This window comes from Aspergillus versicolor (assembly GCF_001890125.1).
Source record: "Aspergillus versicolor CBS 583.65 unplaced genomic scaffold ASPVEscaffold_1, whole genome shotgun sequence".
Lineage (NCBI taxonomy): Eukaryota > Fungi > Ascomycota > Eurotiomycetes > Eurotiales > Aspergillaceae > Aspergillus > Aspergillus versicolor.
This window is the reverse complement of record NW_024467524.1, coordinates 163,871-187,742: the sequence shown is the minus strand read 5'-3', so window position 1 is coordinate 187,742 and position 23,872 is coordinate 163,871. Positions and strand designations below refer to the sequence as shown.

Here is a 23,872-nt window from a genome sequence, read left to right as displayed (position 1 = left end):
CAGGAACAGGGCACAGCAGCTCCACAATCCTGTGCGGCTGCAACCAGCTCCTTTCCCAGAGTTCCCAGATTTGGCGTTGATTTTCTTGTTTCTGTTTCTCTCTCCCTCGATCTTCCCAAGTCAACCACCAAAATGAAATTGACTTCTGCTTTCGCTGTGTTGCCGTTCGCCGTGGCTGCTTCAAAAAGCGAACAAGCCAACTACATCGGCTGCTTCACCAGCTCGGGCTCGCTCGCAAACCAGGGCTCTTACACGTTCGAGTCTGTCGGCCACTGCCTTAATACCTGTGAGGCAGGAGATTTCAAGTATGCTGCTGTTCAAAAGAACGATTGTTTCTGCGGAAACGCCGTTCCCGAGCAGACTGATTTGACCGCCGATGACCAATGTGGCTCCCCTTGCCCTGGCTTTGCCGGCGACAACTGTTAGTTCCCCCTCTTGAATACCTGTCACTTTGCTAATGATGTATATAGGCGGCGGTCGCGCTGCATGGTCGGTGTACTTTGGACGCAATGGGTCCAAGCCGGACTGGTTGTCGAGTAGCTCTGTTGCAGTGACAAGCACGTCTACTGTAGGCGCCACCAGCAGCGAATCCTCAACCTCGTCTACTTCTTCGGCTTCTACCTCTACGTCGCAGCACGCTATCCCGTCTTCTGGCTCTCCTACATCTTCTGCCAGTGTATCCAAGGATCCTTCAGCATCGGCCTCGACCTCCAGCATCGACCCAACCAACACTCCGAATAGTGCAAGTCGCCGCTTCAAGTTTGGCTTTTAAACTAGCTGTCTAGACGCGCTAGTTCTTGTACTGCATTGTGTGAACGTGACCAAGACCGACGACGAGTTGCGGTGGTCGCATATAATGCAATAGAAGACCTAATACTGGTAGGCGACTAATTGGATAGCGGTGCGCTGGTTGTTGGTATAGCATCAGCTGGTAATATACGACACCAAATATCATTTTAGACTACTTTCATTGAATATATCCATCTACTTGTTGTCTTCCGTTATGTTCAATCAAACGCCGCTCAACTCCTTGAACGACCTATGCCTCCTTAGTCTGCGCAATAGCGTTAATCTGCACGTCCGTAACATGCTTGTCGAACTTGCGCAGGCTGACTTTCTTCTCGAACCTACACATCTTAGTACAATCCCAGAGCATAGGAGACAGACTTACAGCTCGTCAATCTCAGCCGGTGTCCTTCGCGTCACTTCGGGTAGTATGAACCAAGCAACAACGACCGATATGGCACCAGTCGCGGCGAAACTAAGCAATCAGTACCAAGTCGTGAAAAACAATTGGCACCTTGAGTAAACATACAAAAAACCAGTTTTAACACCCCACTTCGTCGCCCCCTCGTTTATCATCAGCGGCGTGCAGAAACTGAACATGATGGCTACCATATTTGACGATGCGAGTGACCATCCGGCTGTTTGGGCGCGGAGACGCTGTGATGGTATCTCAGCGGCGTAGGCGTATCCAATTGCAGAGGCTCCTGTTGTGGAGAAGGTTGCGAGACAGGCGAAGAATATCTATTCCTTTAGCAACGAAAGTGATGGGATGATTAGAGTCATACCAGAAGGGAACTCAGTTGTGGCGTGGTATAATCAAAGCACCCGACTATCCCAAGAGCTAGAACGGAGAGAACAGTAACAGCGTAGGGATAGACGGTCAATGGTCGACGTCCGAGACGATCAGTCAGCGTACAGGTAATAATCATAGAGATTATCTGGACGCAGGATAGAATGAGGGTTACGAGGAACGGATCTTCGCTTCCGGCATATTGAACTACAGATGTCAGTATTACACTTGAGCAGGTGTTGGACTCATACAGAAATACGTGGCGTAGGTGTTGAACACCGACAGTCCGACAAACTGCTGTGTTATCTTCGGCCACCCTGCTATTATAAACCGGGGCAGATTCCGGCCCTGGAATACCGCCCACATTCCTTGTTGTTTATCGCGCTGCGCTTGTTGGCGCTCCTCTGTGATTGTTGCGGTCATGATGCCCTGCTTTCGTTAGTGCGCTCCGAGTGAATACAAGGTAGACGGACATACAATCTGTTCCTGGACATCGTAGCCATCCACACTTCCATTGCACACGCGCAGGACTTTCGTAGCCTTCTCATGTCGGTCCTTTCCAACCAGCCACCACGGGGACTCGGGGAGGGCGACAAAAATGATTCCCGACAGGCCAACCATTGCCCACTAAACACTTAGTCTGGTATCCAAGGTCGAGCTGGTGGTGGCAACTGACCTGGGTGTAAATGGGCGTCCGGAAATTATACGGATCAGAGGCATTAAGACGGTTCAAAGCGACGGAGGCAAATAGTTGGCCGATAACGAACCAGCTGGACACTATGTCAGTGGCTAAATATCATGGAATATAGGAAACGTACAAACTATATGCATTGATGAGAAAGCCACGAAGCTGCGTAGGAGAGATCTCGGACAGGTACAGAGGCATCGTCGACTGGAGCATACCAACGCCCATACCGGAGAACAGTTTCGCTACCAGCCAGTGGTCCCAGTGCGTTGCAAAAGACTCGATGAAGACGCTCTAATCAAACAACTTAGCGGTGATGGCCGAGAAGGGAGGGAACAGGTGGCGTACGATAACGAATGTGAGGAAGATGATGTACAGCGCAATCTTTCGTCCATATCCGTCTGTGGCATATTGCAGAAGCTGTATACTATCAGTATTGTCAAATCAGTAATAAATGATGGCAAGTACAATTTGCCCAACAGTCTGCCCGGCAGACTGAATACCACCCCAGGCCGAGATGTATTTGCCCTCGATGATGGACGTTTCTGGGTTCGCCATCTGCTGGATAAACCCTTTATTCGATACGACGCCCCCGTTAAGATTGATTTCTGGGTCAATTAGCCACGCCTCTTCGTGTTTGTGGTTGTGGTTGCCGTACGGTATCCATCCAGCGACGCGCTGAACGCGGCAGCCATCGCGATCATGGTCACGACTTTGAACCGGCGCAAACTCTCCCAAATGCTCAGATTGTCCAGGGTCGATCGCATCACAGGCTGGCCCTTGGTGGGTGCATCTCCTGCATCAGTGGTGCGGTCTTCCACCCGTTCGGTCTCGATCTTTTCCTCCATGTTCTTGGCTGGTGGTGAATTGGAAGGAAATTAGAAGTCCCCTATTCCCAAGAATTCAGGATAGCAAAGGAAAAAGGTATAAGGTACCCCGCATTTACATTTATAGCACGGGACGAGATACCCCGGCGAACAGGGCTGGAAACAAGACACCCGCGGCTCCGGGTGACATGTCGGCTATTGATAAAGCAGACACCAATCGCCGTATATTAAGCAATGGCTTGATCAAAAAAGCATATTACTCGTGAAAGAAAGAAGAAAGGTCAGAATTATTGGGGTGCCACCGGAGTTATCTGGCCGGCAGCACATCTAGGCTAATATCAAACCCAATCGGCTAATTCCGACCAAGTCGCTTGGATGTCACAAGCTTTCAACTGGCTTAGAGATTCAACCCCTCACGAATCCTGCATGGCGGAGACGGTAATTCGCTGTCTGATACACCGAGGCGGCAAATGCTTCCACTTACTGACTGTCTGGGCACTTTGGGACTTCCCCGTGGGGTTCGGCGATCGCACTCCATCGGGTCTGGGGGTTGGAGAATGAATTATATAGCTGGCGGCTCCAGTCAGGAGGTTATGAACCATTGTCGGTAGAAAAATGATCTCCCAACTTGGTGCTGCGTGGCTCTTAGGGCATACTGTCCCTGGTGCTCTGGCGCTGTCTTTCAGTGTGCCTGCGACCCCACCGGAGAATGCCAGTAAACAACTGTCTGCCGCACCAGTTGGTGTTTCGTAAGTTAAACAGTCTCCCAGAAAATCAGACTGTTAATGAGTTAGACTTGAGTTCTTCACTTTCCCCGGGTACATGAACGATGTTGCGGCGACCACGACGTGTCTTGAGAACCTCAAAGACTTGAGTGGGACATGGCCGCCCATGAGAATTGGCGGGACTACCCAGTAAGTTCACAATATTGGTCGTGAATGGCAAGTTAACTTCTGCAGAGACCGAGCAACGTATGATGCCTCCTCTCCGGATGCCGTCACCTACTCCGTCGATGATCCTGCTGATGCGCCGGAAACCCTGACATTCGGTCCCTCGTTTATGACCCTGGCTTCAGAGTATGCTGGGAGTGTTGTTCTGGGCCTCAATCGCCGACTCAATAATATCGAAAACACTATCAGTGCTGCGAGCCTAGCCGTGAGCGAGATGGGCAATTTAAACGCCATCGAGCTGGGGAATGAACCAAACTGTGGGTTCTCTTTGCCAATATCCAACCGTTAACTAATGTATGTAGTCTTCGGTGATAGCGACCCCATCGCCAATGGCGCATCCTGGACCGCAGAAGCAGACTACGCCTCGCAAGTTCAATGGCAGGACGCAGTGTGCGGGAACCTTTCCGCCACCGAAATAATATCGGCTGGTGTATACTTTGGGACATCGCCGATGAGCATCCAAGAACTGATCCAGGAGGAGGGAGACGCGAATAGCTACGTGAAGGATTACTGCTCGCATAACTATCCGCAGTCGTCGCCAAATTATGATCTCGCTGCGTTGATGAGCCATAGTGGGATTGCGTCGCAGATCGCGCCTTTTGCTGGTGAAGTTGCTGCTGCCGCGGAGGCTGGGAAACCCCATGTTTTTGGGGAGACTAATTCTGGTACGTTAAGGCATAATCATGTTGACGCCCTTCTAATATATTCCAGCTACGCAAGGAGGCGGCGGCATCAGCCCGACATTTGGAGCGGCGTTGTGGATCGTGGACTATGTGATGCAACTAGTAACCATGGGCACTGATGTATGACTGACTACCTGACAACCATAAATTTAGGATTCTGACGATTTAGGCAATTTACTTCCACCAAGGAACGATCGGAAACTGCCAGTACTGCTGGTGGGGACGATACACGACCGGAGCCCCATACTACGGAGCATACTTCGCAACAATGGCCCTGGCGAACGCAGACAAAATCGCGCCCTTGGACGACCAATCTACCGCATACGCCGCATACGCCATCTACGAGAATGACAGTCCGGTGCGTGTGCTGCTGTATAACTCGGACTACTACAGCACCGGCACGCGCCCGTCAGAGACCTTTACGCTGTCCGGTTTAAGTGCGTCTACTGTTACTGCCAAACGACTGACAGGCGCGTATTCAACCTCTCGAGTGGATGAAGGAGAGAGCCCCACTGTTGCTGGCCAGACGTTTGGAAACGGGGATTGTACTGTCCAGGGAACGGAGAGTGTTGAGACCGCGACAGTTTCTGGGGGAGAAGCGACTTTCACCGTCGGTGCTTCTGAGGCGCTGTTGGTTTATCTGTAGAGCACTCTACCGTACTGCGTGATGATTAGCTTCTGATATTGAGGATTGTGATACGTCCCAGTAGGAATATACATATGATTAAGGAGAGCTGCTTAAGCAGCATAATCAGTTAGGCTTCCGTAACAGTCACAAAATTGGATATAAGTCCTTATTGGAACACTAGAGTAACAACGGCAAAAGAGTCGGGGTAAAGCAGCCCGAATATAACCGAGGGGCAGATATAAACGAGCAACCTCCGGCCTGACATTCTAAATGCACAGTGAAGATGCTAAGAGTAACCACCGACGAACAAAAGGTAATCATCCTCGACATATCTTGAAATGTCGCTAATAAAACAGACAATCAACGAGCTCCAGGCCAACTGGGTCTGGGTCCCTAACTGGGTTGATTCGTCCTCGTTAAATACGGCTGGTCGGATTGTTCGGTTTAAGCGACAGTTTCCACTATCTACTCGACCTAAGCAAGCGTTATTACATTTCTCCGCCGATACACGATATAAGCTGTTTGTCAATGGAGAGCGCGTGGCGGTTGGGCCCACGCGGGGCAGTCCGTGGATCTGGTACTACGATACCCTCGACATTGCGCCGTATCTGCGAGAAGGAAACAATGCTATACAGTTTGATGTGATACGCTATTTTGCAGCTGTCCGTGGTGCGATGCCTTTTCAAAGGACGGCACTCCCGGGTCTGACGGTCATCGGGAGTGTTGAGACTGCGAACGAGACCCTGGAGATCAACACTGCCAGCGAGTGGGAGGCACAGATTGACGACAGTATTCAGTTCCCGATGGGATTGGTGGATGATCCGTTTCTACATGTATGTCTCTTTCTAGCATTGGATATATGACACTAACTAGGCAGATTAACGAGCGTATCTCTCCGACTGCCCTCTCTCCGCCAGTACAGCCAATAGTATACGGTATCAAGACTCTAAATGGTGAACTGGCGCCCTGGAGACTGCGACCACGGCCTATTCCTATGCATGAGGAGGGAAAAGTCGCTGTTAATACCGTTCGTGATTGTCAGAGCAGACTTCCTGCAGAACAGTGGGCGGCCAGCCTGGCAGAGGGGAAAGCAATCGATCTCCCTGAGAATTCATCCCATACACTGGAAATGCAGGCAGACGTTCATTCAACTGCATTTCTACGGTGGACCTTTGAAGCAGCAAAGTCATCATCTGTCCGTCTCAAAGTTACATACTCTGAAGGGTATGAGCTGGATCCGCGTGCATATCCCTTCTTCCGTACCAAAGCAGACCGACTCGATGCTACGAATGGACATCTTATCGGTCCATTCGACGAGGTACACTTGGAGGTGTCTGGCGCGAAGCCACTTATATACGAGCCATTCTGGTTTCGCACATTCCGTTTACTGCGAATGGAGATCACAGTCGGATCCGAACCAGTGAGCCTTACCGGCTTCGAAGCGACGCAAGTAAACTATCCTCTCGCAGTAAAAGCGAGCTGGGACAATCCAGGAGACCCCGATGGTAGTGCCATATGGGATGTCTCGATCCGCACCCTGCGCAACTGCATGTTCGATGGGTATTCCGACTGTCCATTCTACGAGCAGCTTCAGTATGTGTTCCCTCCCAAAACCATATTGTTCTAACAGAATAGATATTCCGGTGACTCCCGCTCAGTCGGCCTCTTCCACTACCTGCTCTCCGGCGACGACCTTCTCATGCGACAAGCAATCACCAACTACGCAGCGTCGATTACATTCGAAGGCCTCACGCAGTCACGATTCCCATCGCATGTTCCGCAAATTGTCGCCGGGTTCTCCCTCTACTGGATCCTGCAGGTATGCGATCACCATCTATACTTTGGCGATACGGCTTTCACGCGCTCGTTTCTTCCCCGCGTGGACGGTGTACTTGAATTCTTCAATGCGCATATCGACGACCTCGGGCTTGTAAGTGGTCTTCCGGAAGATGTCTGGCAATATGTGGATTGGGTTACGACGTGGGGTGCAACAGACGAGCATCCTGACAAGGGCGTCCCGACGTCCGGGAGGAAGTCGAATCGACATACATACTTTAGTCTCCTGTATGCGTTCGTCCTACAGAAAGCAGCGCAACTAGTCCGGGATGTAGGACGGCCAGGGTACGCAGAGGAGTACGAGTCTCGCGCAGCTTCACTACAGGAGGCTGCCCGGAAACATTGCTACGACGGGCAGTTCTTCACGGATTCGACGACCGATATTGCCGGAGATGATTCATACTCGCAGCACTGCCAGGTATTTGCAATCATTTCCGGTACTGCAGCTCCAGAAGACCGCGCTCGGCTCTTGAGAGAATCATTTGCGGATCCTAAGTTCTCTAAGTGCTCATATATGATGCGCTTCTATGCGCTGCGTGCATTCAGTATAGCTGGAGACGAAGTATACGAGGGGTTCTGGGATCAGGCATTCCAGCCGTATAGGAAGATGCTTGCACAGAACCTGTCGACGTGGGAAGAGGATGATGTGAGGCAGCGCTCGGATTGCCATGCATGGGGGAGCGTTCCTATCTATGAATACTGTGTGGAGTTGGCTGGTATTCAGCCTACTTCTGCTGGATGCAAGAAGGTGCTCTTCAAGCCAAGACTTGACCTTAGCGATGCTTTAAATGCTAGGGTTGCCCTTGGTAGTGATAACATTGCCAGTATCTCCTGGACTACAAGGAATTCCGGAGAGAAGGATGTATATTTGAAGTTGAGCAAGGCGGTTGAGGTTGTCAGTCAACTCCCAGGGCGACACCAGGTTGAGCACGGTCTCATTGACAGCCTCTGCCTGGTGTTTGAGTAAGAAGTACATGGACAACAGCGCGAGAGTTCCGTTATAATGCCACCAATATGCCGGCTCGACCATGGTCCAGGTACACTCAACATTGTGGCGTGATTTCTGGCTATGAACCTGTAAACAGTTCCCGGACAGTGGGCCGATCCTCAGGCCTCCAGCATAACAACCTAGAAATGAAATCCACAAACAACAGCTCGTCACTATCACAATTCTCCAGCACGGCTCTAAAGTCAACTTTTGGAATAAAAGATGGGAATTTAAATTGCCCTATAGGTATCAGTAAGAAATCTCTTGCCATTGGGAAGGAAAAGTACCTTTGTCGTCAAAATATTGGGGGCTTTGCTTCCCACGCTGAAGCACGTCCAACGGGGGCGACCCAAGGAATGAAATAATCCGACCAAGATGCGCCGCCTCAGTCCAAGTCTTCGGGTCACCTGGCTGGTCAAACGGTCCTCTCCCGAAGAATAACTCCCAGAGCTGGAGATATTAGCGAATCTACCTCGTAACATGGATAAGGAGTCGTACGATTGCACCCAGGTTCCATATATCAGCAGGATAACTCCACTCCATTCCCAGGGAGATCTCAGGGCATTGGTATTGAACAGCTTGAATGGTATGACTATGCGGTTTATCACCATGAACTGCATTCCGCAAGCCCTGGATCACAGGCGGGCCCAGGTCGTGGAGTGGTATGTTCCAGATATTGCGAGAGAGGTATATCGACCGATCGACGAGTTGCTTTCGGGGTGATGGTTCGTTGAGTTCAGCGTCAGCGATCATGGCTGCCGTGGACGGGTCTTTCAAGCTCATCATTATGTTATCCGGCGTTAGATCTAGCATGTTAGTCTTGTTTCGTACTGATACTGGGTGGCATACCTGTGTGGATAACATGGCATTCCTGATGAAGGTAGTGCAGACTTTCTATAATTGCTCGGGTGATCGGCTTTAGAACGTCGAGTGGGATGGTTTTGCGTTCGAATCGATGTTTCAGCATCCACAATGGCTCACATAGGGCATCGAATACCAGGCAGGTATGGTATCCGCGTGGACCGGAAAGGGTAAAGGAGTCCCGCAGATTTTCAACTCGCCCTCTACCTTTATGATTAGGATTCGCATTGAGGATGTGATGTGTGATGGACAGCTCGTGCTCGATATAGTCCCGGACTGGGTGGGCCGTTTTAACCTTGACAGCTACGTAACGAGGAGATCGCCAGCGCCACCTCCAAATTAGCACGAGTTTATTACAACAGGAAATGGTCATACTGATGCAAATCTTTGGCAAGCCACGCTGTTGAGGCAACACCAGGGCCCAGTTTAGATACAACCTGGTACCGGTCGTTGAGTGTCTCGTAGACGCGCATGGGATAGAATTTCTCCGGCGTATATCCAGGGGCATTTTCCTCCTCCACCAGCCTTGTCGAAGGAAGCAGCCTTGCCGGTAGACAAGGGGGGACTTATGGCTTGGGGCGGAGAATACGTGATAGATAGGCCATGTCGTTGTTAGAACCATGACGTACGGACCTCAAGCTGTCAAATATTATTTTCAAACTCACACTTCCCATTATTAACAGGCTTCTATATAGACCTCGACTGATTGGACGGGACTGTTTACGCCGTAAAAGGCATAGTCCCGTCCGTCCGGTCTCGGCGCCAAGACCTTCCCTCCTCTCATCTCAGCGTCCCAGGCACCAGCTTTCTTTTCTTTTCCTCTCCTTTCTGCGCAGAATGCCGCGAATCCGGGTCGACAAATACGGTAGGCCCATACAAACCTTAATTCAATCAGTTATCTAATGGCATGCAGGGACATGGCTCCGTCTGTTCAAAGGGCGACCAACACGGACTGCATGGTCGTCCCCGTCGGCGTCTGCCCGCACCAATTACAATCGCAGGCGGCCTAGACCGGACGGGGAGGACTTCGAAGAGCAAAGTATCCTGCGCAAGTTCCTCGAGAATAGCGCGACGACGATCGCTGCACTGCTTATGCTTGGTGGCGCAGGGTACGGGTACCACGTCTTCTACAAGCGGCTTGTACTGCAGAAGATCGATAATGCGTTTTCGCCGGGTTTCTCGTCACTAGAGCTTGCGGCGCTGGCGCAGCATGGGTATACGCTTGAAGATGGGATTGATGAGGAGTTCCTTAAGTTCCGGATTACGAGGCCGGAGCAGGCGCTTATTGATGGGATTGTTAGCGGGAAGGTTAAAGGGAATTACTATCTCCTGTTCGGGGAGAAAGGGACGGGGAAGAATTCGATGTTGTTGGAGAGTATGTCGAAGATTCATGGGCATGGGATTGGGATGTTTGAAGCGCATGGGGATATTGAGGTCTTTCGACTGCGATTGGGCAAGGCGATTGATTATGAGTATCATGAGGATTATATTGGGGGGATGTTCAATATTCGGGGTCCGAGGGATTCGACGGCCCTGCTTGATATTGAGCGCGCGTTGAATAAGCTGGAAAAGGTGGCGCTGAACAGGAAGAAGACGAGTGATCTGCCGCTCGTCCTGATTATCAATAACTTGCATTATCTGCCGGATAATACCGAAGGACAGCAGCTGCTTGACCTGCTTCAGCAACGTGCTGAGATGTGGGCAGCCAGTGGTTTGGTTACACTTGTGTTCACCAGCGACCAATATCGCACGACCGAGATGCTACGACTACATGCAACGAGGCTGCAGGTGTTGAATATCCAGGATATACCCAAGGACATGGCGATTGCCTCATTGCGCGCCTTTCGCCAGAGCACGTTTCGCGAAGACGTTCCTTCCAGCGTTCTGGACCAGGTGTATAGACTTGTCGGAGGTCGCCTTATTCATCTCGATCAAGTGGCGAGGTCAAAAGACATGCTCAAAACGTGCCGCTCAATCTGCGAGAAAGAAAAGCGGTGGCTGCTGTGTAAATGCTGGATTCTTGGGGCAGAGATGGACGATAAGGCTGAAGACCAGCAGGATTTATCGGTATGTCCCCTTTAATTTATCCTATAACATACTAACGATATAGTCCGGCGCGATGCTTCTAGGAAAAACTCTGGTAGAACTAGAGAAAGACCCCGATCGAACGCACTACGTCTCTGGGCTACCAGGCATTCCACTCCACAAGGCACAAGAACTCATGACGCGCGCGGATCTCATCAAAGGACTGGACGAAATGAACATCATTGCCATCGACGCTGATGCTGTCGTTCGGGCTGACTCCGTTCCCATGCAGAACGCCTTTCGGACTGTATGCGAGGATCCTGAGTTCGAGGAGCATCTGAAGGCCACCCTGGATCGACTCGATGAACTAGAAGGGCTTGGAAGGACGACAGAGCTGCGATTGAAGGACTTTATGGATGGGGAGTATGAGATCCGAGTTCGTGGTGATGGGAAGGATACGTATCTTTCTGTTGAGAAACCGCAAAACTAAAGCAATTCATCATTATGGCTTATTTTGCCAGATTACTCTATACCCCGACCTCTTCCGACCGCAGAGTTACCGGTCCTTCTTGGTCACTGGCCTTGGTCGGACCCTGTAGGTGATCCTCGGACTGACTTGAGACATGGGATTCGGGAAGTCTTCGAATGAGGCCCTTCGCGATATCTCTCCTTTCCAGGTATGCGATCACTCCGATGAAGGGCAAGGTCAGTGCCCCAGTTACTAGGCTGGCAATATATCCTTTGCGATAGTTTGGCGCATCAGTAACGGGATAGAATATGAGAGGCCACCAAGTCACAAAGGCAAAGTCGAACGAATTCATGAATCCTGTTGCAATAGCTCGTAGCTGTACATCATGGCTGGTCACATCGGCAAGCCAGCTGTACCACACAGCTTGAGGGGCGTAGGTAGTCCCAAGCAGGTAGAATGCGAAGAAGTAGCCTGCTGTTGGAGGATCGGATACCAGGATGGCAGAGCCGATAACGAATGTCACTCCGATGGCAATGGACACTTCCCAGCGTGATCGTATCTTGTCAGATATGACGGCGTAGATCACGGTTCCTACGATTCCAGTCGCATATACTGCTGTAGGGTAGTTGTTTTGCTGCACGGTTGTGTAGCCTTTGGACGCCATCCAGAGCGCCATCACGTTGTTACCGAGACTTTGTACACAAAGCGAGTACACTGGTACGTTAGCAAGAACTTTTAAGAACTGGGCTGACTTACGCATGAAAATGAAAGGAAGGAGATAGAATTGCCAGCTCCAGAGGACGCGCTTAAACACAGTCAGATCCCAGGAGTACTTGGTTGGTGCAATGATGCGAGTGGCAGCATGCTCCTTTTCCTCGGCATTCAGATACCAGGCAGCTCGATGCGCTGGAAGGTCTGGAATAAACACCCATCCTGTGGATATCAGCCTGCATGAAGGGTCGTAGATACTGAGGTGACCTACCGAACAGTGCCACTGGCAGAGTCATAACCGAGACAATGATGAATATCCATATCCAAGCAGGCAGGCCACCCTTCCCTGCCAGACTCTGCAGCAGTCCTGCCTGAATCCAGCCGCCAGCCATCGATCCCAGATGACCGAAGACGCAGAATACCGCGTTTCTCGTGCCCAGCTCCGTCCGTTTATACCAGGAGCCGAGAATAAACAATGCCCCAACACTACAAGGTCAGCACATAACGCCAAATAAAGGAGTATCTTACTATGCAATAGCTGAGAATCCTCCCTCAATCGCATTCAGCAGAATAACCTGCCAGGCCTTGGTCATCCGGAATGTGACCATCGTCAGGACACTCCATGTCACATTTGCCGCGACAAAGACATATTTCGGTCGGACTAGAGTGAGTAGGCTTGTCCCGGGCATCTGAAAGACAGCATAAGTAACCAAATACGCCGTGGTCATGTAGTTGTATTCTTTTCCTTGGAAGTTGAGCGCCTCCTTCATTCCACTGATATAGGCCGAGGAGTAGCTGGCGCGTGTAACGCCAAACAGAAACCAGATCAGTGAGAAATACGGCAGCAGTGTCAAGTCCAGCTTTGCAAGGAGAGCACGATCCTTGGGCTCTGTGCCCCAGAGCCAGATGGCGATTCTCTCCCGATTCCCCATCATTAAGTTGTGTAGTGATGAGATTCAACAGCTGTTGACTGATTTAAATACCGAGGGGCGGGGATTGCAAAGCTTGTTGCGAAATGACGAATATTTGCACAGCTTGATTTCTCCACCGTGTGATACTAACCAGATTGGAGCTCCTGCAGATGGTCATATACTATTTATTGGAGGGCAGATAGGGCAGGACCACCAACCGACTCTACACTGAAGGCGCCACTCAGACATCCCCTAAAGGCTTCTACTCATCAGTCGTATATTTTGCCCGTGGGACTCTACTATATCCGATAAAAGACTTGAAAAGGATATAGAATTAATTGTGTATCCTACAAGGCGCATCTACCAAACTGACCCTAGCACTTCCCTTGCATCCACACCCGGACTCGCTTTCCATAGATATAAAGAGGAACAGTCGCAAGTAGAAACGCCAAATGGATGCCCGCAATCTCCAGAAATGTATCTCGCGGCCCAGACGCTTTAACCCAGTCGACGACGAACAGCGAGAACGCCAGACCGTGGGAATCTACCAATTAGCAGTGCACCCTGTTTATGGAAAGGAGACTCACTCTTCAGTAAGCTCAAGATAACCTGCGCCTCAATTGCAGAAGACTTGTGGCAGTCTAGACAGTACGTAACAGCGATGGTACTTCCCAGGATGCACCCGAAGTATATGAACCCAAAGCACACCGTCGGGACAATCCAATGAGCATGAGTTTCAATACTCCAGCCGTATCCTCCAAAAGCAATGACGGTCGCGATCGTCGCTGGGATTAACATGACGAGCCGCGACTCAGCCTCGTAGATGCCGTTGTTTCGGTATGCTTTCATGCACGCGAGGATATCTGACACTTTGCCGCCAACGACGCTACCTAGGATTGTCCCGAGCAGAGGTGAGATGTACAGCAAACCTGTCTGCATCGGTGTAAATCCATATCCGTCGACCGATTGGAATAGGTGAGATATTGTGTCGGCGAGAACAGCTAGCCATCCGAGTGAAAGGGCATATACGGCGGCGGACCACAGCAGTGGGACAGAGTTGAGAAGGCGAAACGGCTTGAGTGCGAGGGAGAGCCAGCTTGCCTCTTGAAAACGCCCATTCCAGAGGGCCATGGTGTGTTTGAATGGAAGCGGTGGTGAGATGCTCAGGTTGTCGGTGTAGATTTCTCCAAGGGTGCGGTAGCTTGCAGTTGAAATTTCCTGTTCATGTTAGTCAAGAGGTTTAAATATGGGCAGTTCTCTTACACTGCGAGCACCGCGAGCCCAGTATGTTTCCCTGGCGAAGAGAAATATAAAGCTGAATGAAATCCCGGACAGAATCGTTGTAAGCCTAGCCATATCAGTCACCCACCCTTAACTATTGCGAGACTACGTACCATAAAGCCCAGCGCCAACCTAATCCCTTAATAACGCCAGCCCCGATCAACGGCGCCAGGCTCTTCCCAGCTGCCAGGAGCAGCATATAGATGCCAAGTCTGAATCCCCGTTCATGCGGCTGGTATATCTCCGATATCGTCACGGATACCAGAAACTCACCCGGACTGGACGCAATACCCTGGACAAGTCTGGCTATCATGAGACTAGCATACGACGGACTAGCAGCAGCCCAGGCAGAAGACGCAATGAGCAGGACAGAACCGGCAACATATACAGGCCGTCGTCCGAATAAAGCTGCAGTAGGAGACCAGACTGCAGCGCCTACCCCGAGACCGAGCATGTAAATACCAATGTTGAAAGAGACCTGCTGGTTGCTTACTCCGAAAGTCTCGGATATGGCTGGAAAGCCGGTTGCGAGAATCGGGCACAGAGCTGCGCAGAGGAAGCTGTTGAAGCCCGCGGTGAAGAGGAGGATATCTCGACGCCATGCTGGCCAGTTGAGTGGATCATTGGGAGAATCGCTGGTTTGAGTTGGCTTTGCTTGGTCGTTTAGCTGCTCTCGCAGTTCGGGTATACTTTGGCGTGGGCCGACGTTGGTGAACCACACTTGGGTCCCTGTATATGTTAGTGGGGTTTGAGGATAGTGTAGCAACACCTACCAGGTGGATAGAGAGCGAGCTCAACACTCTTAACTTCGTCTTTTGTGTCCATTGCTGCGGGGTGTTCGATTGCTATCTTCGACGGGTGATGTTCGGCGGGAGCCAATTTATATACAATTGCACTGAAGGTCGAGCTCATAGCCAGCTCTAGCCCAACATTCCTGACTGCGATCGGTCTAGACTGATCCAAAGAAACTTTTAAATGCCACTTGGGTGAATGCAATTAATGAAATAATGTCGTGGGTGAGTACCAGTTGAGTAGCCCTACCCGCAAGGTCCCTGCTTGGCGGTCGGTGGATTGCATCAACCAACTGGAGATCTCTCGTGGTGATGATAGATAGTAATTCATACTGTCAAGTTTCTGGCCCACTGCAGCGATGAGAAAATTTAGGTACATTCCATGCCCTCTGCGGTACCTCGGGGTACAATCTTGCTACCGCGAAGAGAAGCACAACCACAATCAATCTATGAGGGCTTTAAATTGATCACATGCATGAACCATCGAGGCACGAAGGGCAAAGGAATGGCCTGGCTGTGGTACCTGACAACAAGAATGAGCGCTTCTGTGAGCGATTTGGGCAGCGTCGGGCGCCACGTCGGACTCTTTGATGCCAGCACTAGGATATCAGTTTCGGCCCGGCCCAGGCCATCGCATTTATGCTCTCGGCCATAGTGTCGATCAAAGCTTGGATTGGACTGGGTGAGTAGGAATGTTGCTCGTGTCTCCCTTGCTTCGGGATATCTACCAGTCACAAGGCGAATGTGTGGAGGAATGGACAGGTGTTAAGATGTCGAACATAATTAATATCCGCTGACTGATACTGAGCGCTTCCTACTTCTGAGAGCTATGATAGGTGGGAGTGGTATAGAATGTTAGATCCTGAGCTGGCCTGCGGTGTGAACCACATGCTGGCAATCTGTCCTACCATCCGTCTATAGATGCAAATAGATATCGCTGCTGATTGATTCAGCTAGATGGCAGACAGAAGGTGATTCCGCGAAATATGCATTACCAGCAGATGATACTGGTGGCTTTTACACACAACCCGTCCACGATAGGAATTACAGCCCTTGCAGGTATCGCACCTGCATAAAACAACATTGCCGACAGGAGGTCACAGTACAGATAAAGGAATGAGCAGGCATTATAATGAGCAAAGAAGATAAAATAACTCACAACTGGCTCTGCCGGAACGGCCATCCGCGAAGGAATCCCAGTCCAGGTGCAGCAGGCACTGTCATCCGGCCATCAAGAATATCGGACGGCCCATATGCATCGTGGCAGGAAGCATATCATGGCTGGCCAGCAAACACCGAAGAAACTTTCTGGAGTCTTCTGGCCCGGGTGAACAAGCAGGCGAATCCAATATCGGGCCCGCATGCTTCCTGCACGCTCGTTGCAACCCCAGCCGCTGCAGATATCGTGCACGACACGCCTTGGTTAATCCGCCGAATTGCTGAAGGTTGATGTTAATCCTATCGCCTGCCTCGTCGGCGATCACCTGGATCATAGATTTCTCGGTAAGTGCCGATAATAAGGATATTAGTCCGACGTGGGCAAAGAAACGTCCAGACCCTCTAGTGGTGGTCTTAGGATTTTAATATGCCTTTAACGGTGAAACCTGTGCTCGAGTCAATAACGAATCGCTTGTGGGCTTCTTATCTTTGATCATCTGGACAATGCGCCGCGCATCAAGCACCGGATTGCCACTCATCTCGACTTAGAAGCCCCCGGCGTTTTATTCCGTATTCCTCGATGAGGGCCGCATTCTCCCTCGTGCATATACAGGGTTTGATATCATAATAGGAATGTTCACGTCGGTGCGACGCTCGGGAGCTCACCAACCGGAACGCCCGTTGACTTGCCGAAGATATCCCAACCTGCAAGGATCGAGACCGATGAGTCTCGGTGCAAGTAATATATTCCCCCGGGGTAGGGCATGTCTTGGAACACACCGATTCGTTGATCTTCGTTGCCGTACGATATTTTCAGTGGCAAGTTGAATATACCGGTGGAGCTGTAATGCGTCAATTATACTGCTAACCCTTGATATTACTCTTTCGGAGGTCATCCGATCAGGCATGATTGTATACTCGCCCAGCCGAATCATCCTGTCGTCCTCCGCTAGCTCAGGTTGCACAAGCTAGTCTCCATAAAATATGGATATCGACTAGAGTCCACGGGCTTCATCTCTTCCCGCGTGTCGATTTGGCATTCTGAACTTGAACTAGGAATCGGTTCTGTTCTCTCAACCTCTGATGCTCCATGTGGGTCTGCATACCGCTGGCATTTTTGTGGAAAGGATCATCACCTCGAGTAAATAGTTACCATATATGAAAAGCCAAGTGCAGCTCTTCCTCCACATCAACGACCGAAAGGTCTTCGGCGTAGCAGACACCGACCCCCACAATGCCGAGTGGGCAGCAGGTTAAATGAGCATTCCGGCGCGACTGACGACATTCCAATCACCAGTTTTCTACAAAAAATGCTGCGACTGGCTTATGCTATAGTCCTCGTGTCGGCTTTGGTTGGCGGCGTTTACAGGTATGCTTACCTTTGAGAGAACCCAGAAATACCCAGTACTGATTCCTGTAGTGAAGTAATCGTATACCCAGAGCACTACGCGCAAACAAAGCAATCCGGCCGATATAATGACAACTCAACATGTCTGACACTCACCCCATCCAATCCAATCGCGACGTTGGATTACTCGACTGAAATCGGCGGGTTTCCATTCTTCCATGCAGAGACCTCAGGCACGGTCCAGGTGGAGTCCAAATACTCCGAGGCAAAGGAAGGTCTCGATGCCCCGTTCGGCGACGGGCCGTGGACATTTTCAAATGGTCTTGCGAATACATTTCGCGTCGAGACGTTTAATATCAGCGAGCCAGGCCGAGTTGAATCGTTCTTCCAACAGGGTGGACTGCGCTGGCAGAGACTGCGTCTGCTAAGTGATCGGAATGTCACGATCTGTGGGGTTGGGATACGCTCTTTCAATGATAGGACGGATGTGACCGAGCTGCCTGGATACTTTGAATGCTCGAATCCGCTGTATAATGAGATCTGGAAGCTGGGTGCGCGAACCGTCCAGCAGGCATGTATAGAGAAAGGAACCGCGCCGACGACTTGGGAACTCACACCAGACGGAGTACTACTGCGAGGGCAGCAATCCGCACAGTCTGCACTCGGGGCAGAATTCGCAAACTATACCATGTCCTTCAGGACGAAGATAGTGCGTGGTGGAACCGGGTGGAGGGTTGCCTCGTCCCCCGCTTCATTTGGTCCTTCGTTTCTTCTTACCAGCGAGTATCCTGAGAATTCGACGTTCTTGAATACGAATCGCACTCTTGTGCCTGCTAATACGCTCGCCGTTGGATATGGCTGGAACTTGGTCAATCAGACCTCTTTGCCCACTGGCAAGGTTTCTTACTTTCCTCTCGACTTTAATGTTACGGAAGGGCAGTGGATTGATATCTCGACCAGGATTTCTCCTGAGGGCTATATCGTGACAATCAATGACCGCCACCCTGTAACCGTACGTCTAAATGACCTGCAACTAGTGTCCAACGAGCGGTTCTCCTCTGGCAGCGTGTACTCAGGGACATGGGGTTTCGGACCGTGGCAAGACCAAATCGCCTACGTCAAAGATGTGCTAGTCGAGTCACACAATGGAACCCTCTATGAGAATTCAATGGCAGACGACGAATCCGTTCTTGAAGAGTACGGGGTGATGGACAACCCAGCATCAGTATGTCTAGATGGTGCGAAAAGAGATCGACTCATCTGGTCAGGCGATTTTGCACATACCCATCGCGTCGTCAGTGCCAGTACATACCGACCAGACTTTATCAGGGGCACGTTAAGTTTCCTCTTTGAACGGCAGGAAGTATCTGGGCCAATGGCGGGATTATTTGCCATGTCGCCGGCGATGGGGCAGTCAGCGAAATATACATCGGTGTACAAATCCTACGGCCTACTAGACTACCAGATGCTGCTGCTTAATAGTTTTGCGCGGTACTATCTGGAATCTGCGGATATTCAATTTGTCAGGAAATGGTGGCCTAAAGCTAGAGCTGGTCTGGCGGCTCTCCTACCACTCGTTGATAAGTCCTCTGGACTTGCTACGTCTTCACTAGGTGCATTCTTTCTTGGGGAGGGAAACGGCACCGCTGCGTCCGCACTGTTTGCATACACCCTTAAAGATATGGCCAACCTGGCTGATGCTGTAGGAGAGCACAATACATCAACTCATTGGAAAAATACAGCAACGAATATCTCCCGCGCAGTTAACAACAAACTCTGGAATGAGAATATCGGGACGTACAGTTCCAGCGTCGCCTCCATGAATGAATCATCCTACATCGGAACAGCATGGGCCATCCTATCCGACACAGCCAATATCTCCCAAGCGACCTCGTCAATCGCAGCCCTTTCATCCCTCCGTTTGGGAATCGGCTATAAACTCAGCACAGACATGGCCGACACCGACCCGGAAACGAATCTCTCGCCGAATCTGTCCGGGTTCCTCCTCGAGGCTCTATTCAGTCATGCCCGATATAACCCTGATAAAGCCACAACGGACACGATAGATTTCTTGCTAAATGGCCTGTGGGCGGCGATGGTCGACCAGGATGAGTACTATACCGGGACGTCATGGGAATATGTCTATCCCGACGGACGCCCGGGATTGGATCTGTTTACCTCGCATGCGCATCCGTGGGGCGGTGCGCCGACGTACATCTTCTCAGAGTATGTTCTTGGTGTGCAGCCGACGAAACCTGGGTTTGAGGAGTGGTTGTTTCGGCCTGTTATTGTGGACGGGCTTACGTGGGCGAGGGGTAGGGTTCCGACGCCGCGGGGTCGTATCGAGGCGGAGTGGGAGTTGGATGGGATGAGTCTTGTTTTAAAGGTCCGAGCCCCGGGGGGAACGAAGGGGGTTGTCAGTATACCTCTGGCTGCGAGAGGATGTCGGATAACTGGCGATGGACATCAGGATTATTGTGGCGGAGAAGGGGTGCGTGTGGTTGTTGGGGAATCGGCGTCTATCGATGTCTCGTTGGTGTAGTTTATTCCATCTTCAGTTCATAAGGATATCCCTTATAGAAACATACCATGCCTACCAGTATTGGCAGTACGTAAAGTGCGGACATGCAGCAATACCCAAGGAATCCTTGCCCGCGGGAAGATAAACTTCATTGAAATAACAGGCTGGAGCGCCCGACGATCATATGAGAATTGTTACAGAGACTCCGATTTGCCCACAGCGCCGCGATCTCCAAGTCTGTCGCCGGTCGCCGACAGGGATAGATTGAACATAAATAGGGAACTGTTTACATCTGGCGATTTGCAGTCCAAATGTCTTTCAAGAGATTATTCAAATCCGTTTCAACGAGTCTCCGCGCTGCCAATATGACAAAGCAATATAGCACCCCCTCCGTCTTATATACCAAGATCGATAAACGCCCGCCGGAGGTTGTACGCAGCAACGGGAATTATCTCGAGACCAGCGACGGACGAACGATCTTTGATGCCAGTGGAGGCGCCGCGGTCGCTTGTCTGGGACACAACGAGCCTAGAGTCAAGCAGGCCATCATGGAGCAATTGGACAAGACGGCCTACGTTTACTCGCCATTCTTCACTGTACCAGCCGCTGAGGAGGTCGCTACGTATCTGACCGACTCAACAAATGGAGCTATGAGCAAGGTGTTTATCGTCAGTTCCGGTATGGCTGTTATGTCTGGTTAAGACGCGATACTCATGAATGCAGGCGCCGAAGCGATAGAGGCGGCGCTGAAAATGGCCCGTCAGTATTTCACAGAGCTGCCAGAACCGCAAATGCAGAGGACCAAGTTTATTGCGCGCCGGCAGTCGTATCATGGGAATACCCTGGGTTCTCTCGCAGCAGGCGGACACAAAGCCCGTCGAGCGATCTTCGAGCCGATCCTCGCGACAAATACTTCCCATGTCTCTCCCTGCTATCCATACCGGGGGAAGAAAGAAGGCGAGAGCGACGAGGCATATGTCGCCCTTCTTGCAGAGGAATTAGAGCACGAGTTTCAGCAGGCTGGGCCGGGGAATGTGTGCGCCTTTATCGCGGAGACCATGTGTGGCACGGTAAAACCCCCTAGCAAATTAAGTTAGGGATTTCAGCTAATTAGCTAGACATTGGGCTGCGTTCCTGCTGTTCCAGGATACTTCAAGGCAATGAAGGAAGTATGCGACCGCCACGGGGCGTTGCTGATCCTTGATGAAGTGATGTCTGGAATGGGCCGCACGGGCACGTTCCACGCCTGGGAGCAGGAAGGCGTCGTCCCTGACCTTCAGACTATTGCGAAGGGCTTGGGTGCTGGTTACGCCCCGGTCGGCGCTTTGCTTGTTGGGTCTCGCGTCGCTGATACCTTAGCCAAAGGGACGGGGAGCTTTACGCACAGTCAGACGTATCAGGGTCATCCGATCGCTTGTGCAACGGCCTGCGCGGTGCAGAAGATTATAAAAGAGGATAATCTGCTTGAGAACGTGCGAGTACTGGGAGAATATCTTGGTAAACTACTTAATGAACGACTCAGTGGTCATAAGAATGTTGGTGATGTGCGCGGGCGAGGGTTATTCTGGGCTGTAAGTGCCTTATTCTTTTCGTAACTCTTCTAACAGATACAGCTCGAGTTTGTCAAGGATAAGACGACTAAAGAGCCGTTCCCGGTCGAGGCTGGCATAGCACAGAAGGTGCACTTGACAGGACTACAAAATGAACACTCCGTCTCGGTCATACCAGGTGTTGGTGTCGCTAATGGGAGGGACGGGGATATCATCCAGATAGCCCCTGCCTACAATGTCACCAAGGCAGACATTGACGAGATTGTCAAAAGAGTAGAGGGCGTCGTCAATACCGTCTTTGGGTAGAATTCACTACGCCTGCCCACTACCTTTACTGGTTGGAATCTAGATATAACGAATTAATATGCCATTCATAAGTCAGTGACACGACGCAGCCGCATCATGCGAAGCCAGTAAAAGTGCGCCCATAATTCATCCAGATACGCCGGTCCAGTCTTGAAATCGAGCACTCTCACAGCCGATGCCTGGTGGAAGTAGAACCAGATGCGTAATTTTGCATTATGAGATGCAGCCGCCCCGGTCATACAAACCCAGCTGAACAGTGCAGGCATCTGGGTGATCCAGACTTCGGCATTGGTTAACCCCAGTGATGCTTGCAGCTCACTTGCGAGGAATTCTATTTTTATTGATGCCCCTGGATCATGAGATTGGACCACGATCAAGTTGAATATTGTGACTGCTAGGTAGCAGCAGTGGAAGAATGGGTCGTCCTGCTTTGTTGTAGACTTGCTGTATTCGTGTGATTCGGGTGGATTATTAGCTGTAGTCTGACAGCCCAGCTTGAATTCCCGGAGATGCTGAAACATGTTGATGATGTTTTGAAACCCTGGAAATGACAATGCCTCGGACGAACGAAGGATGCGGTCCTCAAGCCCGACTGGTGGGCCTAGGGTTGGAGACGTCGGACTCAAATCAAACATAACATGGTAGATAATGTTATTCCTGTACCTTTTAGCAACGTCTGTTGAAAGAACCGACAACATACATCTGTATTACTCCTGCTACCATCCCATCATAGCCCAGCTTGTCACGCCCGCCCCTTATGTCTACTAATTGCCGAAGCCCGGCCATATGGATGTCGGCTGGGCCTCGATCTCCATGTATATTCTACCACCATTAGATAAGTAATAGAAGACGGAATAACACTCACTGCAAACATCGCAAGGGGAATAACGGCAAGAATCGTCCGATCATCGGCGGCAGACTTCATATCGGAAAGCCGTTCATTCAAGAGGCGGATCGCCTCATTCTGGTGGTATAACGTGATCCAACTTTGGCTTCTCTTTTCTAGATGATCGAAGTGTGACGAGCCCGCGTATAAGGTAGCATGAAAAAGACACGGCTCGCTCAGGGCTCCTTGCATCCAGTGCCTGCGCATGTGGGAGGCTGTGCTGTGGACATCTACCTGGGGTAGTCCACATACGCCGAGGCCCTCGCAGACTATCTGCTATTTAGACGTGAAAGACGATGGGTGGGCGACGTACATTGATGCACTAGTCGTGGCATATACCAGCGCGCAGGTATGGGGTACGATTTTGGTAGGTCTGGAGAGTGGACTGCCAACGCTCGATACAGCTGGGCTGAAACGACTACGTAGAGGTCATCCGCAGAGTTCTCCGTGGTCAGGCTGTGCGGGGGGTAGAAGCACCTCCGGGATTGTCTGCCGGCATGAGCATCTTGCCCAGATCTTGGAAGGGGAACATACTTGGTACATCGAGCGCAGCTGGGAGACTGGCGATCACACTTTCTTTTTTGCTGTCGACACGGATCGCACGCAACGAGCATCGCCATGTCGCAAGGGTGGCAGCGGCTTAGGCACCGATACCGCAATGAGCCCCACGAGAGAGAGAAGAGGAAGGATTCAAGCCGCAACGATCGACGAGCTGGAGCTGACATGGGCTGCAGGGGTTAATCCTATTGCAGCTGGTGCGAACCTTCAGCTCAGCCACACTGGCAATACGAGCCCAACCGCCGTGTCTCTTTCGGTGGTTATATTCACAAGGCCAATACCGTCGGTTGCTTTCTACGTCGGTTTAAGGTAAGCTAGACTTG

The 23,872-nt window shown here is 51.0% G+C and overlaps 11 protein-coding genes across 11 annotated transcripts; 6 read left to right on the top strand and 5 right to left on the bottom strand.

Annotated features, from left to right (window-relative positions):
• Positions 1-64: 64 nt before the first annotated feature.
• On the top strand, positions 65-1,139 carry ASPVEDRAFT_35142 (WSC domain-containing protein). Its single transcript, XM_040810933.1, has 2 exons — positions 65-421; positions 471-1,139. The coding sequence occupies exons 1-2, from the start codon at positions 133-135 to the stop codon at positions 770-772; spliced, it is 591 nt and encodes a 196-aa protein (XP_040661593.1). The 5' UTR covers positions 65-132; the 3' UTR covers positions 773-1,139.
• Positions 629-3,341, bottom strand: ASPVEDRAFT_35141 (uncharacterized protein). Its single transcript, XM_040810932.1, has 11 exons — positions 2,920-3,341; positions 2,730-2,869; positions 2,610-2,681; positions 2,395-2,555; positions 2,253-2,346; positions 2,054-2,203; positions 1,828-2,005; positions 1,572-1,783; positions 1,316-1,527; positions 1,172-1,261; positions 629-1,127 (listed from the first exon to the last, which is right to left on the bottom strand). The coding sequence occupies exons 1-11, from the start codon at positions 3,107-3,109 to the stop codon at positions 1,040-1,042; spliced, it is 1,587 nt and encodes a 528-aa protein (XP_040661592.1). The 5' UTR covers positions 3,110-3,341; the 3' UTR covers positions 629-1,039.
• A 362-nt stretch (positions 3,342-3,703) lies between these two features.
• Positions 3,704-8,152, top strand: ASPVEDRAFT_48145 (uncharacterized protein; the record flags this gene model as incomplete). The annotated part of the gene is made up of 9 exons (XM_040813957.1): positions 3,704-3,837; positions 3,883-4,002; positions 4,048-4,295; positions 4,341-4,703; positions 4,750-4,841; positions 4,891-5,355; positions 5,706-6,182; positions 6,227-6,942; positions 6,985-8,152. 9 exons carry the CDS (start codon positions 3,704-3,706, stop codon positions 8,150-8,152), a joined length of 3,783 nt encoding a protein of 1,260 aa, XP_040661591.1.
• A 100-nt stretch (positions 8,153-8,252) lies between these two features.
• On the bottom strand, positions 8,253-9,507 carry ASPVEDRAFT_77605 (putative protein kinase; the record flags this gene model as incomplete). Its single annotated transcript, XM_040816413.1, has 5 exons — positions 8,253-8,413; positions 8,461-8,623; positions 8,672-8,979; positions 9,023-9,366; positions 9,410-9,507. 5 exons carry the CDS (start codon positions 9,505-9,507, stop codon positions 8,253-8,255), a joined length of 1,074 nt encoding a protein of 357 aa, XP_040661590.1.
• A 364-nt stretch (positions 9,508-9,871) lies between these two features.
• Positions 9,872-11,549, top strand: ASPVEDRAFT_77604 (uncharacterized protein; the record flags this gene model as incomplete). The annotated part of the gene is made up of 3 exons (XM_040816412.1): positions 9,872-9,899; positions 9,948-11,101; positions 11,145-11,549. 3 exons carry the CDS (start codon positions 9,872-9,874, stop codon positions 11,547-11,549), a joined length of 1,587 nt encoding a protein of 528 aa, XP_040661589.1.
• A 37-nt stretch (positions 11,550-11,586) lies between these two features.
• Positions 11,587-13,174, bottom strand: ASPVEDRAFT_120206 (uncharacterized protein; the record flags this gene model as incomplete). Its single annotated transcript, XM_040805778.1, is given in 4 exon segments — positions 11,587-12,242; positions 12,285-12,496; positions 12,516-12,725; positions 12,768-13,174. The coding sequence occupies 4 exon segments, from the start codon at positions 13,172-13,174 to the stop codon at positions 11,587-11,589; spliced, it is 1,485 nt and encodes a 494-aa protein (XP_040661588.1).
• A 350-nt stretch (positions 13,175-13,524) lies between these two features.
• On the bottom strand, positions 13,525-15,256 carry ASPVEDRAFT_77602 (uncharacterized protein; the record flags this gene model as incomplete). The annotated part of the gene is made up of 5 exons (XM_040816411.1): positions 13,525-13,694; positions 13,738-14,368; positions 14,414-14,498; positions 14,545-15,160; positions 15,205-15,256. The coding sequence occupies 5 exons, from the start codon at positions 15,254-15,256 to the stop codon at positions 13,525-13,527; spliced, it is 1,554 nt and encodes a 517-aa protein (XP_040661587.1).
• A 2,434-nt stretch (positions 15,257-17,690) lies between these two features.
• On the top strand, positions 17,691-20,270 carry ASPVEDRAFT_77601 (uncharacterized protein; the record flags this gene model as incomplete). The annotated part of the gene is made up of 2 exons (XM_040816410.1): positions 17,691-17,749; positions 17,801-20,270. The coding sequence occupies 2 exons, from the start codon at positions 17,691-17,693 to the stop codon at positions 20,268-20,270; spliced, it is 2,529 nt and encodes an 842-aa protein (XP_040661586.1).
• Positions 20,271-20,614: 344 nt separating this feature from the next.
• On the top strand, positions 20,615-22,105 carry ASPVEDRAFT_48140 (uncharacterized protein; the record flags this gene model as incomplete). The annotated part of the gene is made up of 4 exons (XM_040813956.1): positions 20,615-20,927; positions 20,973-21,319; positions 21,368-21,820; positions 21,863-22,105. 4 exons carry the CDS (start codon positions 20,615-20,617, stop codon positions 22,103-22,105), a joined length of 1,356 nt encoding a protein of 451 aa, XP_040661585.1.
• On the bottom strand, positions 22,008-23,355 carry ASPVEDRAFT_205844 (uncharacterized protein). The gene is made up of 3 exons (XM_040809434.1): positions 22,971-23,355; positions 22,806-22,927; positions 22,008-22,762 (listed from the first exon to the last, which is right to left on the bottom strand). The coding sequence occupies exons 1-3, from the start codon at positions 23,196-23,198 to the stop codon at positions 22,171-22,173; spliced, it is 942 nt and encodes a 313-aa protein (XP_040661584.1). The 5' UTR covers positions 23,199-23,355; the 3' UTR covers positions 22,008-22,170.
• On the top strand, positions 23,197-23,862 carry ASPVEDRAFT_22856 (uncharacterized protein; the record flags this gene model as incomplete). The annotated part of the gene is made up of 1 exon (XM_040809505.1): positions 23,197-23,862. The coding sequence occupies one exon, from the start codon at positions 23,197-23,199 to the stop codon at positions 23,860-23,862; it is 666 nt and encodes a 221-aa protein (XP_040661583.1).
• Between the last annotated feature and the right edge of the window lie 10 nt (positions 23,863-23,872).

Excerpts from the sequence above, each read along its gene's own strand:
- ASPVEDRAFT_35142 (XM_040810933.1), top strand. The coding sequence starts at position 133 with ATGAAATTGACTTCTGCTTTCGCTGTGTTGCCGTTCGCCGTGGCTGCT. Across the intron at positions 422-470 it reads TGGCTTTGCCGGCGACAACT|GCGGCGGTCGCGCTGCATGG; the intron begins GTTAGTTCCCCC and ends TGATGTATATAG.
- ASPVEDRAFT_205844 (XM_040809434.1), bottom strand. The coding sequence starts at position 23,198 with ATGCGCAGGCACTGGATGCAAGGAGCCCTGAGCGAGCCGTGTCTTTTT. Across the intron at positions 22,928-22,970 it reads TTCCCCTTGCGATGTTTGCA|AATATACATGGAGATCGAGG; the intron begins GTGAGTGTTATT and ends TAATGGTGGTAG. Across the intron at positions 22,763-22,805 it reads GTAGCAGGAGTAATACAGAT|GAATAACATTATCTACCATG; the intron begins GTATGTTGTCGG and ends TAAAAGGTACAG.
- ASPVEDRAFT_35141 (XM_040810932.1), bottom strand. The coding sequence starts at position 3,109 with ATGGAGGAAAAGATCGAGACCGAACGGGTGGAAGACCGCACCACTGAT. Across the intron at positions 2,347-2,394 it reads CTCATCAATGCATATAGTTT|CTGGTTCGTTATCGGCCAAC; the intron begins GTACGTTTCCTA and ends CATAGTGTCCAG. Across the intron at positions 1,528-1,571 it reads CACAACTGAGTTCCCTTCTG|ATATTCTTCGCCTGTCTCGC; the intron begins GTATGACTCTAA and ends CTAAAGGAATAG.